The 19,874-nt window shown below is 44.2% G+C and overlaps 1 protein-coding gene and 1 non-coding gene across 3 annotated transcripts in view; both read right to left on the bottom strand.

The window, feature by feature from the left end:
- The window catches only part of CHFR (checkpoint with forkhead and ring finger domains), a 43,861-nt gene extending 24,620 nt beyond the window's left edge, over window positions 1-19,241 (bottom strand). Inside the window, exons 1-6 of one of the 2 annotated variants that reach the window (XM_069961053.1) lie at window positions 19,135-19,241; window positions 7,998-8,130; window positions 3,651-3,750; window positions 2,856-2,965; window positions 1,354-1,413; window positions 27-194 (exon numbers count right to left, since the gene is read on the bottom strand). In XM_069961053.1, coding sequence (XP_069817154.1) covers window positions 27-194; window positions 1,354-1,413; window positions 2,856-2,965; window positions 3,651-3,750; window positions 7,998-8,118 — 559 coding nt within the window. In that variant the 5' untranslated portion in view covers window positions 8,119-8,130; window positions 19,135-19,241. Of the gene's footprint in view, window positions 1-26; window positions 195-1,353; window positions 1,414-2,855; window positions 2,966-3,650; window positions 3,751-7,997; window positions 8,131-8,544; window positions 8,606-19,134 lie in introns of those variants that run through there. The other variant, XM_069961054.1, reaches the window with a different exon arrangement.
- LOC138787673 (U2 spliceosomal RNA) lies at window positions 9,837-10,031 on the bottom strand. Its single transcript, XR_011362432.1, has one exon. It is a non-coding gene; the product is annotated as a U2 spliceosomal RNA (small nuclear RNA).
- Window positions 19,242-19,874: the final 633 nt, after the last annotated feature.

The raw sequence follows: 19,874 nt of genomic DNA, 5'->3' as shown, positions 1-19,874 counted from the left end.
GTGCATATCTATCCAATGTCACTAACCTGCTGGGGATGATTGAATCTGCATGGTAAAAAGTGGCTCTTGGGAGGAGGTAGTGGGTGTGCTGTAGAGGTCAGATGTGGAGGTGGAGGGCTGAGGTTCCTCTGACGTCAGCGAAGTGTCTTGAAAGGGCGACAAGGCCTGAGTGGCATCTGCTTCCCCTGAGGTATCTGTAAAAATACATGGTGGCTGTTAGTTATTTTGTAGGCTATATTCAAACAACTTATAAAAAACGGCCCTTATTTGTCATGATCATTATTTTGATGGCCGTAGCAAACAATGCCCGTTGTTCAATACACTGTGTGAACAACAGCCGTTGTTTACATTGACTCCAATGCAATTATGAAAAAAACGTCCGCTGTGTAAATTGAAAACGGCCATTCTTTTCATAAAAAGTACCTTTTGTGAACATGTAAGTTACTGTAATATGTGACTACAGGATAACTCCATTAAATTTGCTTCCTACTCCAGTAACCACTGATATGCAAAAAATATGCAAAGCAATATTCAATGATATAAAAAGTAAAAGCTCTTTGGGTAACAATCAGGTTTAGGACTAAGGGTTGTAATTCACTTAAAGTGAATCTGTCATCCCCTCCTGAACTGGCGAAAACGCTGGATAGATATCAAAGAAAGCGTTCAGAACTTATATTTGTTGCCTGTGTTTTAATTTTTATATATCTATCCATCAGTGCCGCTAGCTCAGTAGGTGGTGACAGGTTAACTTTAAAGCGAATGCATCACCCCCTGACTCTCTGATGTTCACATAGAGCTTTAAGCAGGACAGCAATGTCCTGTTCATTCGAATGGGACAATGCTGCAGTTCCTCGCAAAGGTGATACCTAAAGTGCGGCGAGTGCAGGAACAAAGCACGTGTAAACTGTTGATAGACTGCGACACCCCTGCCGATCACCCCTTAAACAAGGTGATCAGCAGGGGTGTCAAAACCGGAACAGGTCATTAATTTTGAAAAGCTGGATAACCATTTTAAAGGGGTTACCCAGCTCTACAAAAACATGGCCAATTTCTCCCCTCTCTTGTCTCCAGGTCAGGTGTGGTTTGCAGTTAAGCTCCATTTACTTCAATGGAACTGAGTTTGAAACCCCACCAAATCTGGAGACAAGAGAGGGGGAAAGGTGGCCATGTTTTTGTAGCGCTGGATAACCCCTTTAAGGGTCTGTTCACACTAATATTATGGCATTATTTTCCCAACTCCCATAGGTTATGATGCATCATTGTGTAATAAATAGATCTTGCACAGCATGTTATAAGTTACCCGGGCTTTCAAAGAAGACAGGGCCTAAATGCAAGTAAAAACATATAACACACCTGTGGGTTCTTGCATATCGTCTTGTGCTGAATTCAATGATCTGTACAGAAAAGCAACATCTACAAAATAGGAAAAAAAAATCAGAATAGACAACTTACAAAAAAATAAAAGGTTTTCTTTTAGTATCAATAACAGTTTTAAAATGGACACGGAAACAGCAACATATGAGGAGATGGAGGTAAATTTGCTAAATGAATGTACTGGCAAAACTATTTAACTTGGCGAGTTCTACAAGTATTACTATGAAATGGGAATACTCCTCAAGGCTATGTTCACACACAGTATTTTTGCTCAGTATTTTGCAACCAAACTAGGAGTGGATTGAAAACACAGAAAGGCTATGCTCATACACTGTTGAAATGGAGTGGATGGCTGTCATTTAAAGGCAAATAGTTACCGTTATTTTAAAACAATGGTTGTTGCTTTGAAATAACAGAAGTTTTTTGCCTTTATATGGCGGGCATCCACTCAATTTCAACAGTGTGTGATCATAGCCTTTCTGTGTTTTCAATCCACTTCTGACCAATACCAATATATAGCTTTTATTTGTATAGCGCACACAGATTCCGCAGCACTTAATCTGTATCACCTGGGTGGTGGAGGAAACCGGAGTACCCAGAGGAAACCCACGCAAACACAGAGAGAACATACAAACTCTTTGCAGATGTTGCCCTTGGTGGGATTTGAACCCAGGATTACAGCTACAGTGCTAACCACTGAGACACTGTGCTGCCCAATACCAATCCAATTTTGTCCAAAATACTCGGAAAAATACTGTGTGTGAACATAGCCCAAAAAGGTACCTGCCAGCATGGCAACCATGACCTAACAGGTATCAACATGTGATAAGAAATTCACACAACCTCTATTGGATGTAGCTCGCATTTCTGTTACATGTGGTTAATAGCCATGGATACTCAAAGTTCCAGATTAGGAGTAGACTTTGCCGCTGCTTCGGAAGCGGCCGTGCTGGCAGGTACACTTTAAGGTGCTCTTATTTCACGCCTTTCTACAGTATCTTAATATGCACTCCTGTTTCTGAGATTTGTGGGTTTATAGTCTGTCTGACAGTTCATGGATTGTGAGATGGGCGGCTACTTAGTTTTAACAATGGGAGTGAATATAAAGTGATTATACAGTCAGGGGTTATGTATGTTTTACACTGAGGCGTGTGCCTGGCTAATACCTCCTGACTCTATAATCACAGCCATCATCTCATTTATTCCCGTTATTAAAATTATTTTTGTGTCCATCTGACGATTAAATCAACTGTGGTGCTATAAACCCACATATCTCAGGACTGAGAGGGAATAGCAAGAGACTAACCAGGCCTCCCTATATCCTCACTACTGGCTAGTAGCAGCTGGATTGCTAGGAGTGTCTGCCGGGAAAACTCCACTGAGGAAATCCCAAACAATCCTTTTTGTGTTAAAACAAAAACATGGCACGTCTTCCTTTCTCCTCTTAAAAAATAAAAAAAGAGCAGTGCAAACACACTTACTTTGTTCTGGCTCATTTTTCCTATAAACAACATAGATCACGTCACCGTTCTTCAACGTGTAGGATTGCTTCTTTACCACTTTCTGCTGGTTAATCACAGTGCCGTTCGTGCTGCAAATATAGAAGTATAGACCATTGGCACATGCAAGAGTTAAACATAAGATTTACAAGTATAGGCATGATGGGAAGAGGATCAGCTAAATCTATGAATAAAACAGATCAATGATCAGGAACAATTTTAGGGCCCATTGATCTCTATTGGGCTATTAACACAATCCAAGCTTTTGGGAACTCGTAATCCGCTCCACTACAAAACAGGACATGTTCTCGCGCTGAGCATGATCGTGGCATGGATTCCCCAATAAAAGTCTATGGGATCTGTTTTTTTTACGGATTTGACATCTGTGAAAAACACTGATGTGATGTTCTACCTAAGTTTGTTATATATTTTTTTAAACTGTTTAACTTTATTATAACTAGCACTGTACAATTTTTAATGGATCTGCGGAAAAAAAAAAAACGACGTGGATTGCAATACGGATGCAATCACAGCTGATTTTTCACAGATTGCGGAGCTAGATAGCAGACATAATCCACAGAGCCTGAAAATCATTGAACATGTGACTAAGGCCTTAAAGGATTTCAGATTGTGTCTGTCCTTCCCCATAGTTACAGAAGATAACTGCGACATCACCATACACCGGGCTCTGGATGCTGCCGCAAATCACCATAACCATAACATATCCACATCTGTAAATATCTATATTATAAAGGGAAGGTTAGAATGTTCTTCTACCTGGTGTCTTCTAAGGAAACAACCCCAGAAGCTTCATCCACTGATATCTTGCAGTGTTCTCCAGACACCAATTTGTTGCCAGGAAACGAAAGGTCACAACCTGTGAAGACAAAACAATAAAAGCCGAGCTTACAGGAAGCCTACACTGCTATATATACTGAGCGTGCTCATCTGGATACCCAATGAATCAGCCAAGCACCTTGCTGACATAAGCATCCTATAAGGCTGGGTTCACACTGCGTTTTTGCAATCTGTTTTTTTAACTGTTTTTTGAAAAATTGACTTCCATTATAAAAAAAAAAAACAGATCAAAACGGATCCGTTTTTTTTGACGGACACAAAAACGTTGCTGACACTATTTTTTTGTCCGTTAAAAAAACGGATCCGTTAAACGTGTGCTAAAAACGCAGTGTGAACCCAGCCTAATAAGGAAAACCAGGTTGGGGTAAGGAAAACCAGGTTGGGGTACATGTGTTTTTTTTTCTGTTTGTTTTTTTCAGTCGAAACGTAAGTCAATATCAATATATATGGTCACAATGTACCATAAAGTGTGTCTATACATTCAACATCCAATGAAAGCCATATCTTCTTTCTAATATTTATATTTCCTAGCACTGGAACCCGCTGCACACTGCATGAACTGCGCCTGTAAATGTTCAAAATGAAGCAGGATTGTGAAAATTCAAAACAGAATAACTAAAAAAAAAAAAGGTTGTGATTATTATCTTAGACTAGACATCCTACTAATCCACCAGATTTTTAAAAGTAGCAAAATAACTGTATAACCCCTTCATGACCAAGCCCATTGATGCACGGATGTCCGGGTCAAATTAATGCAATGTTCCTCCCCGCCTTCTAAGAGCCATAGTGCTTTTATTTTTCCACCTACAGGGCTGGTTGGGCCATGATCTCTGGTTTTTATTGGTCTCATATTGGTGTAAAAGAAAAATTTTGAGCGCTTTATTTCTAATATATAATTTAAAAAAATCAGCAATCCTGATATTTTTTTTTTCCTATTTACACCGTTCACCAAGCTGGAACAATAATGTAATATTTTAATAGATCGGACATTTCTGCACGCTACGGTATATAATATATTTATTTATTTCACATATTTTGAAGGGGGGATTTTAAACTTTTATTGGGATGGGGGTTTATAAGTTTTTTTTTAATACTTTAAAAACTTTTTAAAAACACTTATTTTACTGTAAAACATGCAATCATTAGATTGCACATACTGATCTATACTATGCCATAGAATAGCATAGATCGGTGTTATCGGCGATCTATGCATAGAGCCTGCCTGAGAGCAGACTCTATGCAATAGAATGCCGATCCGACAGGACGGAGGTAAGTTACTTACCCTTTCCCGGTACAAGCGATCGGGACCCGATCAGTCAGTGACAGGGGCTTGTCCTGTCACTGACTACCTTAAATGCCGCGATCACTGTGCATAACGTCGTTTAAGGGGTTAATGACAAGCAGCTGCGGGGATTGCAGCTGCCTGTCATTGTGCTAGGCTCCCGGGACACTGATGTGTGTCTATACTGAAAGTGTACATACGCTCCTGCTGCACGGGGTATGTGCAGCAAGAACGTATATATACAGATTGCTGACGTGAAGGGGTTTAAAACCATGTGCTCTCCGATCTCCGAATGCTTACATTGCCGCGCAGCAAATGCAGACTTCCTCCATTTCATTTGCTCACGCCCATCCATTCGTGCTTACTGGCAAGAGGTGGTTGACCTTCTAACAACTTTAGTTGAGATGCCAGTTCCATTAAGCCTCGAGATCTTTCTACTGTACTGTACTGTACTGTAAATGCTGGCGGAGGAGTAAAGGCAGCACCATATGCACCGCCAGCGAGCAGGTAAGTGCAGGGAGGGCACAGGGATCCCATAGGAGAGATCGTTGCTATCATAGTCGTTAGTCTTTCATGTTACATGTTGAAAGACAACGATTAGCCGACATTGTGCATGTCTGCTGATCGTTGCCTTTTATTACACAAACTAAAACTTGTTCTTTTCTATTTTCTGACTCATTTTTCTTATTTCATTATTTGTACATTGTTATGGGGGCGGCCATGTTACCTGAGCTGTTTTTAACAGCATTTAATGACATGCTTTACAGCCTGGCTCATGGACATAGACAACAATAGACAGTCTGTCCCCTTGAAGTGAATGTGAAACATTACTGAGCGCGCTGTGTGACTTTTGAAGAGGTACTTCCACAGGGAGCTGCTATTGTAATGACACTATCTACCTACTGGTGTCACATGATGCTGCAATGCTAAACAGATCACTTTACGGTCTCCTCTCATCATTACAGATACAAGAGGAAGTCTCAGCTTAGTTTTAGCCCCAGTGGCGAGAATGAAAACTAGAAGATATGAGGATTATTTTATAAAAGAAATAGAAACATGGAAATTTTGAAAAAAATTACAAAAAAAATCTTAAAACATATCTTTGTAGCGGCTGGATGTAGTGGATCCACGTAACCTACACAAGCGATGGTATTAAGCCGCACCAGGGAGCAGGGTCTAATGGGCCGCTGGTCTTCACCAGAGCCTGCCGCAAGGCGGGATGGGCTTGCTGCGGCAGGCGACCCCCAGGTCTCTACCCCTGGCGCGAGGCTGGGACATGGTCAGGAACAGGTTGATAGGTCAGGGCTGGCGGAAAACGGAAGCGGAGTCGGGGAACGTGAGCAAAAGAACTGGTACACTTAGCAATCACAGTAGCTGAGGAACGCTTTCTCTGATAGACAATGAGCACTATAGATCTGGCACTAGGGAACAGGAAGGGGCAGACTTTATTAGGGGCAGGGAATGGCCGGCTCAGAAACACAGAGAGCCAGCGGCGTGCAGAGCAGATGCTGGGAGCCAGGGAGGAAGGAGGGATCGAAGGCCGAGGGGACCCAGGAGACCTCCTGCCACAAGTAAGGAAGCGGCATGAGCGGCCGTGACAATGTTTAACATAAAAACATAATTAAAGCAAGAATTAATTATCTGATGATACATTCCCTTTAATTTGGCTTAGAGTCTGGTGCACTTGTTAGTGTAATTTTAGTGCATTTGAGCAACGCCCTCTCTTATGCAAAACCACATCTAAGTACAGTGCCTTGGATTATGAGTATAATTCGTTCTGGGACCGTGCTTGTGATCCAAATCCACTCTTAAACCAAAGCAAAGTTTCCCATAAGAAATCATAGAAATGCAGACAATTGGTTCCACATCCCCAAAATAATGATTTATTATTCTGAATAACATGTAAAACAAATGAAACAAACATTCAGAAACAGCAGAATCTGTGATATTATAAGTTACTGTACAGTAATGGAGAGGATGGGAAACACAAGGGCGGACAGAGACTGCAGGGAGCATGAAGGAATCAGCAGGACAGATGTGGGCACATACATGCAGCACTCTCTGTCCGGGGAGAGAGGGGTTACAGCTATGGAGAGATTACCTCCACAGTCCTGTCCCCTGATGTAAGTCCCAGCCTGAAGTGGATCTGCTATGATTTGGAAGGTGAGGGAGACTTCCTGGGACAGAGTACAGTGCTGTAGACCCCGCTATGCAGACCATACCCCTCCTCCACTCGCACTCCCACCCAGTAAAGGGAGCTCTTAAACCAAAGCAAAGCTCTTAAACCAAGTCACAATTTTGAAAAACTGTGAGCTCTTAAACCAAGGTACCACTGTATTTTTTATTTTGCACTATTGTTTTGGCATTGTACTGAAATATTGATGTGCAAACTATTGTGTGCATGGGCACACTGGAAAGGCACTGTATCTCCTGCTGTTCCTCTACATAAAGTATCAAAAGGAAAAAAAAAAAACATCTATTTTTTTCTAAGCTACACCCATCTGTTGGACAGTGCAAAACTCTTTTATGTCTAATTTGTACGGAAAAAAAAAAAATCTGATTAAGAACAGACTTTGCACCAAAATTCTGGTGGACAAATGTATTTATTTATTCCTAGCTATTGTAATTTCATATCATTTTTAGCAACACGCTGCCTTTCTATACTGTCTCTAGATGAAAGGCAATGGAGCACATTGGACAGAGGAATAAAAACATATCGATATATAATATATAAAGGTTACTGGCAATGCAAAGTAGTCAGCGCCTTAAATGAGGAAGTAGGAAACTCCATTAGTTAGAGGTGGGGGCTGACAGGTAAGGAGGCTGGTGGCTTGCTGAGTACATGACGCAGAGGTCCAGCCCCTCTCTCCTCTCAGAGGTGATAAGAGGTCAGCGCCTTAAGGAAGTCAGGAGCGCTCACAACTGGAATGCACAGAAATGAATGTACAACAGAGCCAGCGCTATGCATGCAAGGAGAGAATTACCTTTCTTTCTTCCAATCGTCCATTCCTTTTTGCAGAGAAAAAGCTCAGCGGCGGCCTCAGTCTCCGCTCCTAAAAGCCTGCTCAGCTTTCCCCAGGGCTTCTTTTCCCCTAAGCCTTCCATCTCAATTCACATCTGAAACAATCAGGGAAAAAAAAAAAAAAACACAATGAGTTGGGGGCAGGGAAGAAGCAAACTTATGCATCAGGGAGACAGGAGAGGTCCCCCCTCCCCACCAACCAGACACAACAGTAGCAGCAGACTAGAGTACAAGCTATTATGGCAGGAGCTAACATCCAAGGTATCGGAGATGGGCGGAACGCCATTAACCCTTTCACCAGCAGCAACATCTCATATAACAAAAGACAACTTTGTATGGAAAAAAAAATGATTCCTTCAATGGCTGAAAGTTTACAATGTACAAATTTACAAATGTAGAATAGGTAGAGCCCTATGTCATCCAGCCAATGCACACGCAATCCAACGTAGCAGACAAAAGATGCAGTCACGGAATATAATAAAGCGATGCAAGTTAGTCAGCCAACAGACCGAAGGCAGGAGCTTGTCTGTCCTCTCAGTCCATGGTGGATTCCTGGTAACATCAGGGATACATTACAGAGCAGATATAGAAAGATATTATTGCCTGTTGTATTATTCTGGGAGGCTGTAGTGCCGGAGCCGGGGAGTGGGGGGTTGGAGGCAGCTGTCTGTGAGGGCCGCCCTGCCATTGGCTGATGAGGTGCCATGGAATTCCAGGCTACAGTGGGAGGTGCACGATTTGTTGTGAAGACTTCATTATGGGTGGTGGGGGGAAACGCAAAAAAAAAAAAAGAGATAAAGTTGGCTTATTACTGCAATGAAATGAGAGACTTGGGAGGAAAACTGGTGGCAGATAACAGAGTGCAAGAGTGCACTGACCGGGAGGGGGGAGGGGAGGACTGGCCGGACACAGGACACAAAGCTTTGGAAGTTATTCCAAGTAAATTATTAAAGGAACTCGTCATCAGAGAATGACCCATCCTAGAAATAGTGTTTCGTGGGAAGCAAATTTCTTTAGGGTATGTTCACACTTACAGGATCCGTAGCAGATTTCATTTAAATAACTGAACACAGCATCAAATCTGCACCATCAAATCTGCTGCGGATCCTGTAGGTGTGAACACACCCTCAATAAATTTTGGTGATTTTTTTTTTTTTTGTGACACTATTTTGCAAAGAATTGTGCAATCATTGAAAAATAGATCAATTTTTTGCCATGATGCCATAAAAAAAAAAAAAAAAAAAAAATCACAGCAAAAATGGTTCTACTTTACAGCGATTAGGAAATTTACGGCAAAAGCGCATCATTGATGCAAACTAACGGTCGTTTTACACAGAACGATTATCGTTCAAATTTGCACGATAACGATCGCATTTGAACGATAATCATTCCGTGTAAACACAGCGAATGATCAAGTGACGAGCGAAAAATCGCTCATTTTGATCTTTCAACATGTTCTCAAATCGTTGTTAGTCGTTCGCAAAAAATTCGCAGATCGTTCCGTGTAAACATTCTTTCACCGATGTAACCTATGTGTGAGATAGGCTTAAACGATCGCAAAACGATTTTCCGTACGATATATCGTTACGTCTAAACGCTGATCGTTATGAAAAACACATCGTTCATTCGGAATCGTTAATCATGTGATCGGGCGAATTATCGCTGCGTGTAAAAGTACCATAAACAAGTAAAATAAATAAAAGCAATAAAATAAAAGATAAATCTTGTTAATGACTGGGCACATCATCACCTAGCCGACTCCTTAGGCCTCGTTCACACAATTATTTTTTTATTTTTTTTTGGTGTGTACACTGAATCTGGAAGCACTGCAATACCAGGTCAATGCCTGCAGCAGACAGAGTAAGCTCTTTTTCCATCTCCCTGTTCTAAAAAGCCATTTAATATATGGTATCTGGGTAGATAGGGGACGCATCAGATATTAAACCGATGAGAACAGATGCTACACATTATTTTATCCAAAAGGCAGAGAAGCGACACCCGTCCAAGTACAGTTGCATATTTTTTTATGGCTCTATTCACATCTCCCATAATTTTATAGATCTCTGACTTAGGGTGCGTTCACACATACAGGATCTGCAGCAGATTTGAAGCTTTAGATTTGCTTTGAATCTGCGCCATCAAATCTGCTGCAGATCCTGTACATGTGAACGCACCCTTGGGCTAGATTCACACTTCATTTTTGCAGTCCCTTTTTTTTCATCTTTTATGCAAAGAACCAAAAAAAAAAAAACCGCAGCATTTTTCTGTGGGATCGTCCGTAGTTTGCAGACCTTAAATTATATTTCCAACATGCCCCCTCACTTCCAGAAAACATTAGGCTGTGACTATCCGGTCGCGGTAGCTTGTGGGTTACATTGTGACCCCATTCACTTGTTTAAGTGAACCAGTAGGAAAAGGGAGACTGTGATCCCGCTGTATAGAGCTCTAGTGACATCACACCTGGAATACTGCATCCAATTCTGGAGACCTCACCTACACAAAGATATTGATAAAATAGAACGGGTCCAAAGACGGGCTACAAAAATGGTGGAGGGTGTGAGGCATAAACCATATCGGGAAACAGGAAAGACTTGATTTGAATCTGTATAGTCTGGAGGAAAGAAGGGAAAGGGGGACATGATCGACACCTTTAAATCTGTTAAAGCACTAAATAAGTTTCAGAAAATAAGTGCTTTTAATAAAAAGCTGAACTTAAGGGGAATCGGTCACTAGGTTTATACTGTCTTAAGTGCATAAACTAGTGAAAGAATTGCTGAACAGATCGGTGTATTACTTACATTATTCTGTTCAGCCGTTCTCCTAATATGTAGGAGAATAGGATTCTTGCCACAACCCTCCCCCGCCCTGGCAGCAGCTGGTGGGTGGAGTTTGCTGCTTGTCATGAATATTCAGGACTACTGGGCTCATGCACGTAATGGAGAGGACTACTTATTGTCCATGTTATTCAGGAGGATATATCTGGATCACCTGCACAGAACAATGTATGTATGTACATTCGGTTCAGCTTCTCTGTCACTAGTTTATGCTACATGGGACAGTCTAACTTACTGACTGAGTCTCTTTAAGAACAAAGAGACACAACCAGAGGTTAGCAGGAAGAGAGATCAGAAATAGTGATGAGTGAACTTCAGAAAAATGCCCGGGTTCAGACATTTGGCCGAACCCAAATGCTCGGCTTTCATTTCCCAGTAACTGGAGAAACTGGATGCTGCCCTAGGGAGTCCTGGAAAACATGGATACAGCCATAGACCATAGGCTGTATCCATGTTTTCCAGGATGCCCTCAGGGCAGGGAGGAGGGATGGAGAGGTGGTGCAGGCCTAGGGCACAGACACTCTAGGCCCCACCAACTTGATACAGGGCTGCTGAACGGACCCCAGGACAGATCTTGATTAAAAGCAGCTATCCGAAGGTACAAGCGGTTTGGGGGGACAGATTGTGGGTACAGAGTCACTTTAAGGTTCACTTATCTCTAAAAACAACTGCTTAAAAACTGGGATATGTCTACTAAATATATGCACATCTGGGGGACATTAAAGGGTGTATGACACGCCAGTATTAAGTAAATTCCCTGCTGCCAATCATTCCAGCAGACTTATTATGGAGAGAAGGCCAATGAGAACACAGGAACTGTGCCGAACGTTCTTATGTATGGAGGGAGGACGGGAGAGATAACTGATGGCAGTCAGTTATTTTAGTGTATGGCTTATATTAGCTTTTGTGCTAGATATTGCTTACCAAGACAGTCCAAGTTAGTTACCGTAAACAAGTCCCTGGCAGACTATATCTGTAACATTGTAGTTCCTTTGTAATGCTGGGAGGAATAATCACAGCGAGTTCATTAGCAACTTCACCTCAAATGAATCCTCCCAGCATTACACAGAAGCAACAAAGTTGCAGATAGGGACTTGTTTACATCAGCCATCTCAGAAGGGAAGGGGGAGAAAGACAGGCAGATTTTTGTGTCTTTAGCAGGGATAGTCCGAACAGAGTTCGGATTGGGTTTGTACGAACCCGAACCCTCAGTAATGATTCCCGCTGTCTGCCCGCTCCGTGCGGCGGGCGGATCCAGCGGGAGGACCGCCTGGAAAAATGGAATACAGCCATAGCCATAGGCTGTATCCAATTTTTCCAGGTGGTCTTCCCGCTGGATCGGGCAGACAGAGGGAATCCGAGGCCGAGCGTTCGGGTTCATCTGAACCCAAACCTTGGCGGGTTCAAACCATCCCTAGTCTTTAGCAGAAAGCAGCAGCTCAGAACTGGGAGAAGGATATTTACAGGATCAGTGAGGGTCAGTGAGATCAGGGACTGCTATGCCCCTCTGACCAAAAAATTAGAGTCCCCTGTTCCTAAAAAGAATGCTTCAGCCAGACTCATGCTCGACTGGCACTTTGTTCACTGGACTGGCTCAGCCAATCACTGGCGACGGTGCTGTCCCATCTCGGTCAGTGATTGGCTGAGCAGCCTGTCACTGCAAAGTCGTTTAGAAGTGGTGTCGGCAGCTGTGATTGGTGGGGAACGCAGAGACAAGGCAGGAGGACACCGGGGGGCGTGGAGAGGTAGACCTCATCTTTATTATTTTTTATATTTGTAAACATGAAGGACGGTATGTCTCTTACCCTTCTCCTTGGTGCTGTTCCGGTGCAGTCAGTAGTTTGCTCAACGGTTCGGTAACCATTGCCCACCCCCATAGCACCGATCCTGCTCTGGCCCTACTATGGGCAGTGCTTATAACAGTCTTACCAGACCGTGGAGCAAACTACTAACTGCACCTTCCTCCTCTACATGCATTCAGCACGTAGATTCTGCGCGGAACCCTCGCCCACGGTTTCCGCGCCAAATCCCTCCTTCCATGTCTTTTCAATGGCGCGCCTCCGCTCAAAAATTGGCATGTTAATTCTTTGAGCAGAGAAGCGTGCGAGGCCTCCCATTGGAAAGACATGGCAGGAGGGATTTCGCACGGAGTCTGCAGGTGGGGGTTCCGAGTGGATTCTCCGCTCCGAATCCATAGTGTGAACGGGCCCCAATAGGGGGCTAGCAGCAGATTAGATTTGTCTACCCTGCTGATAGTTCCCCTTTAAGGCAGCCTGGGTATATTCATGGAGGAAAAAGAAAAGCTTCTGGCTGGACAACCCCTTGATTGTTAAAATTTTGAAATTTGCTATGAAAACAACAACAACAAAAAAAACATCTCTGGTCTATTGTTCCTTAAGTAATTGGACTGGCAGCGTACATGCTTGCTCACAGCTCCATTCTCAATATACCACTTAGCAGAGCACTGTACTTTGCCATGTTCAGAAGCCCCATAGAGTGGGCACATGTGATACCAGCAAACAATGGACCCCCATTCGTGTTATCAGTAGGGGCCCTGGCTTTCAGATCCCCACCTATTACCCTCTATCTTGTAGATAATTGGTAACATTAAAGCGTAACTGTCATGTTTTTTTTTATTGCAGAAATCAATAGTATAAGCGATTTTAAGAAACTCTGTAATAGGTTTCATCAGCCAAAAAAGCCTCTGTACTCAAGAAGCAATTTCCCAGCCTCCCCCCCTGTGCATTATCAGGCAAACACGTCTTCATTACAGAGAAGCCAGTGAAGACGGGTTCTGCTCTCTCCAATGTAAGCCTATGAAGGGGGGAGGGGCTGAGGGAGATGAGGGAGCAGGAAGAGGTGACATGAAGGTCAGCTGTTTGTAGACTCTCTGGGCACCTAAACCGCAGGATTCTGGGGTCAGAAAGGTCAGTGCTTATCTATGAACTTACTGAGAGAAGATTGCAGGGTGTTGTGCTCTGCAGGACTGCTCCGTGCTCAGTCACTCCTAACAGCCCCCCCCTCGCCATAGCCACATAATGGACACAGAAATCCTGCTTCTTCTGATGTGAGGGGGGAGGCTGGGAGATTGCTTTTTCAGTACAGAAGGAAACTCTTTTAGTACATAGAACCTATTACAGAGTTTCTTAAAATCGCTTGTACTGTTGATATTTAACCCCTTAGCGACCCATGACGTATCTGATACGTCATGGTGCCGCGGGGGGTGTTCAGAGCGGGGTCCCGCCGGGACCCCGCTCTGAACGGCGCTGATCCCGGCTGACATGTGCAGCCGGGCAGTGCCTCTGTTAGCCGGCGCGGGTCCCGTTGCCGCGCCGGCTAATTAAGCACTTCAATGCAGCTGTCAAACCTGACAGCTGCATTGAAGTGCTTTATGCACACTATCCCTGGTGTCTAGTGGGTCGGATCTCCCCCCCGCGATGCGATCGCGGGGGGGAGATCCGTTCTTCTGCCCGTGCCGGGCCTCAGCGTCGGAATGACGCTGATCCCGGCTCGGCAATAGATTGCTATGGCCTGCAGCAGGCCATAGCAATCTATGACCGATCTCATGGATCTTTGCTGTGTATATACACAGCATTGATCTCTATGAGAGATCAGTGCTATGTATATACAAGCCCCCCAGGGGGGCTTCTAGTCCATGTAAAAAAAAAAGTAAAAAAGTGTTTTTATTAATTAAAAATCCCCTCCCCTAATAAAAGTCCAAATCACCCCCCTTTTCCCATTTTATAAATATAAATTAATAAATAAACAAATAAATAAACATATTTAGTATCGCTGCACACGTAATCACCCGAACTATTAATTAATCACATTCCTGATCTCGTACGGTAAACGGCGTCAGCGCAAAAAAATTCCAAAGTGCAAAATTGCGCATTTTTGGTCGCATCAAATCCAGAAAAAATGTAATAAAAAGTGATCAAAAAGTCGTATATGCGCAATCAAGGTACCGATAGAAAGAACACATCATGGCGCAAAAACTGACACCTCACACAGCCCCATAGACCAAAGGATAAAAGCGCTATAAGCCTGGGAATGGAGCGATTTTAAGGAACGTATATTTGTTAACAACGGTTTGAATTTTTTACAGGCCATCCGATACAATATAAGTTATACATGTTATATATCATAGTAATCGTAACGACTTGAGGAACATGCATAACAAGTCAGTTTTACCATGGGACGAACGGCGTAAATGCAAAACTCCCCGAAATCAAAACAAATTAGTTTTGACAGCGCAAATGATTTTTTTCCGGTTTTGCAGCATATGTTATGGAAAAATAATGCCTGTCATTGCAAAGTACAATTGGTTTCGCAAAAAATAAGAGCTCATATACGTCTCTAGGTGAAAAAATGCAAGCGCTGTTGACTTTTAAACTTAAAATGGAATAAGCAAAAGCGCAAAAACGAAAATTGGCTTTGACCTTAAGGGGTTAAAGGACAACTCCGGCGGAAAATTTTTTTTGGCTTATTTAACACACATTACAAAGTTATATAACTTTGTAATGTGGTTAAATACCTGGTCTGGCCCCCTTCCCCCACTTTCCGACCCCCCACCCCGGAAGTTAAAGAATATATACATTACCTATTACGGTCGTCACGATCCTCTTCTCTGGTGTCGGGTGATGTCAGAGCTGGGGGCGGTCCGGGTCTTCTTCCTCCTCGGCGTCTTCATTGAGAGTGAATGGGAGAGAAAAGGCTGCTGGTGCACATGCGCACCAGCAGCCTTTTCATTGGCTGGAGCGCATCACATGGCTTCCAGCTTGCTCAGCCCTGATTGGCTGAGCTTGCTGGAAGCCATGTGATGCGCTCCAGCCAATGAAAAGGCTGCCGGTGCGCAAGCGCACTGGCAGCCTTTTCTCTCTCATGGACCCGGAAGCAAGAGACATCGCTGGACGGCGGAGGCAGGTGACGGTGAGGCGGACGGCAGGCGAATGGAGTGGCGATCGTCACCGGAGGGATGGTGAGTATGGTGTCTGTGTGTTTCTGTGTTTTTTTTTGGGGGGGGGGGTCCCGCCGGAGTTGTCCTTTAATGTTTTCAGAAAAATGGCCCTGAAATGACAGTTACGCTTTAAAGTGTACCTGTCACAAAGTACGCTGACTTGATCAATGTGAACTCTGTGGCTGGAAGTTTGAGTATCCATAGATATGACCATGCCAGGTCAGTGCTGTGCCCAAGCCAAGTTGGATCATAAAGGGAGTCTCTTGTTGGATTCCATTCCGTATACATGGATACCCAAACCTCCAGCTGGATGGATTTCACACTGATCAGGTCAGGGTGCTTCATGACAGGAACACTTTAAATCTTAGGATAACCCCTTTAACCCCTTAGCGACCCATGACGTATCTGATACGTCATGGCGCCGCAGGGGGGGGTTTAGAGCGGGGTCCCGCCGGGACCCCGCTCTGAACGACGCTGATCCCGGCTGACACGTGCAGCCGGGCAGTGCCTCTGTTAGCCGGCGCGGGTCCCGTTGCCGCGCTGGCTAATTAAGCACTTCAATGCAGCTGTCAAACCTGACAGCTGCATTGAAGTGCTTTATGCACAACATCCCTGGTGTCTAGTGGGTCGGATCTCCCCCCCGCGATGAGATCGCGGGGGGGGGGGGGGGGGGGGAGATCCGTTCTTCTGCCCGTGCCGGGCCTCAGCGTCGGAATGACGCTGATCCCGGCTCGGCAATAGATTGCTATGGCCTGCAGCAGGCCATAGTAATCTATGACCGATCTGATGGATCTTTGCTGTGTATATACACAGCATTGATCTCTATGAGAGATCAGTGCTATGTATATACAAGTCCCCCAGGGGGGCTTCTAGTCCATGTAAAAAAAAAAGTAAAAAAGTGTTTTTATTAATAAAAAATCCCCTCCCCTAATAAAAGTCCAAATCACCCCCCTTTTCCCATTTTATAAATATAAATTAATAAATAAATAAACATATTTAGTATCGCCGCGCGCGTAATCGCCCGAACTATTAATCACATTCCTGATCTCGCACGGTAAACGGCGTCAGCGCAAAAAAATTCCAAAGTGCAAAATTGCGCATTTTTGGTCGCATCAAATCCAGAAAAAATGTAATAAAAAACTATCAAAAAGTCGTATATGCGCAATCAAGGTACCGATAGAAAGATCACATCATGGCGCAAAAAATGACACCTCACACAGCCCCATAGACCAAAGGATAAAAGCGCTATAAGCCTGGGAATGGAGCGATTTTAAGGAACGTATATTTGTTAACAATGGTTTGAATTTTTTACAGGCCATCAGATACAATATAAGTTATACATGTTACATATCATAGTAATCGTAACGACTTGAGGAACATGCATAACAAGTCAGTTTTACCATAGGACGGACGGCGTAAATGCAAAACTCCCCGAAATCAAAACAAATTCGTTTTTTTTCAATTTGACAGCGCAAATGATTTTTTTCCGGTTTCGCAGCATATGTTATGGAAAAATAATGCCGGTCATTGCAAAATACAATTGGTTTCGCAAAAAATAAGCGCTCATATACGTCTCTAGGTGAAAAAATGCAAGCGCTATGGACTTTTAAACTTAAAATGGAATAAGCAAAAGCGCAAAAACGAAAATAGGCTTTGACCTTAAGGGGTTAAAGGTGACCTGTCATCTCTTCCCTGCTGCCTCGGATGAAACCAGAACATGCTATTACAATGGTGAATGATTCACTTCGAAACGCTGTGGAATTTCTGGGGAAGTATAGCTTTACAATTAACCGTAAATGTCATTAGGGAGGTCAGGTGGTCCCCGATGGCTTCTCACCACTGGCTGTCATTCTCTTTCTATGCACAGGGTGCGATCTATCAATTAAAGGGGTTGTCTAGCAGTCGTCCTTTCTTAATAAATACCTCCTGGTGCATATAAAACAATAAGCATATTATCCTTACCTCTCTGCACTCCCTCAGTGTCCCCGCTGACTTCCTAAATGAACTTGTCTCAGCAGTGACAGTCCGAACAGCCAATCACTGACTGAGACAGGACAGCCCCATGGCCAGTGATTGGCTGAGCGGGCTGTCACTTCCATGGTGAGTTCATCTGGGAAGTGGAGGCTCTGCAGTCAGCAGGGGACACCGGCGAGACTGAGGGAGTGCAGAGAGGTAAGTATTATTGACTTGTTGTTTTATATGCAATATATTAAAAAAGGCCGACCGCCGGACAACCCCTTTAAAGCCACAGCCGTGCGAAGATGCTGCTGGGGGTCACCTTGAGACGTCCCCTTTTCCTGTTAGTTTTATAATTCTGATATCCTCTGAAACTCGGAGGCATTTTAGAGTAAATCAGGCATCAATGTAACAGGGGAAACCAGCTTTGTTTCATGCTGTTCACGACTTGTCTCCTATAACGTCCGTGCAGGTAAAACTCAGAGGCTGGGTGTCCGTACACTACAATCTGTGTGTATGGATAAGTCATGAAAACTACATCTAGTAGAAGCTTTACAAGGCCATCAAGATCACTCTACCGCCGGGGTAGGGAACCTTGGCTCTCCAGCTGTTGCAAAACTACAACTCCCATCATGCCTGGACAGCCTTCGGCTGTCCAGGCATGATGGGAGTTGTAGTTTAGCAACAGCTGGAGAGCCAAGGTTCCCTACCCCGGCCCTATTGAGTACAGGACAGATAGACGCTGAGAATCGGGGGGGTAACACGATCTGTAAGGCTAAAAAGCTCGTCCACCACTATCCACACAGAACCCCTCCCAGGAGTGATGTCACTACCTGCAGCTGCCCGCTCAGCCAATCAGAGACTGCAGCAGTGTCCTAATCACCGATTGGCTGAAAAGACAATTTTGAAATGCCGAAGCACCAGGGGCTCATAAGAATGGCGGCAGGGGAGCGAGGAAGGTGAAAATTAGATATTTTTCTGTCCTTAGAGAATCCCTTTAAGCGGCAAAACAAATGCTGGAAAAAAAAAAAGTGAAATGCATATTCACTGTTACCACTGTATACATTTATATATACCAGAGCTTATTCCTATGGGAGTATACACCATGTGAACACAGTCCTATGGTAATAGTCATTACTATAGTCATTTCTATGAGGCAGCAGGCAGGGCACGGAGGGTGAAGCGCCAGGCTGGGATGGCTGCAGGGAGGCTTGTGTGGGTGCTGCTGCCCCGGGCCTGCCAACCCGCTCCCACCTTCCTCTGCCATTACTGACTACACAGCAGCCGTGACCGGCCCGAGCCCCCGACTGACCAGCCGTAGCCCGCACACACCCCGTCCCCGGGAGCATTACCGACTCTGCTGTCTCCGCCGTCTCATCCGCGGCCGCCTCCCTGTCACAACACAAGCCAGGCAGCGTCAGCTGATCAGAGGGTGGAGCCTGCAGGGAACGTGGCGTCTGCTATACAAGCCACCCCTATCCCAACGACAGAATGGGTGCGGCCGGGTGGCAAACGCAACAGCCATTTTTAATTTGGGCAAAACTCCGGCTAAGTAAGGGATAGAAGCGGAGCTGGAGACAGCCAATCAGCGCCTGCGTAAGACGAGGGGTAGTGAAACGAAAGCTGCCATCTGATTGGTAGTTAGGGACAACGCTTTCACTTTCCTCAGTGATTTGCTGTGACGTGACACGGTGTTTGGGGTCAGTAGTAAATGTCCATATATCCACTGTATAATGACTGCTGTGCCAGGGGAGGGGTTAGACGTTCTCTTGGGGCCCTATTACACGGGACGATTATCGTGTGAAAAATCGATATATCGTTCGCATGTAAACTGTGTAATTGCAGGCAACGACTAAAAAAATTGTTCGTATGTCGTTGATTTAGATCTGAACCGAAATATATCGCTAATCGTTCGCTGTAATTCCACATTCGTTGACTCAAGTTCCGCATTTTCTCACTAATCGTTCAGTGTAATTGCACATTGTTCATTGTTTTGCTGGGATCAGATGGAGAAAACGATCGTAATAACGATTAACGTTCTATGTAATATGCTGCGTATACACGAAACGATAATTGGCCCAATCGTACGATT

This window comes from Dendropsophus ebraccatus, chromosome 3 (assembly GCF_027789765.1).
Source record: "Dendropsophus ebraccatus isolate aDenEbr1 chromosome 3, aDenEbr1.pat, whole genome shotgun sequence".
Classification (NCBI taxonomy): domain Eukaryota; kingdom Metazoa; phylum Chordata; class Amphibia; order Anura; family Hylidae; genus Dendropsophus; species Dendropsophus ebraccatus.
The sequence above is the reverse complement of the archived record's forward strand: the minus strand, read 5'-3'. Positions and strand labels throughout refer to the sequence as shown.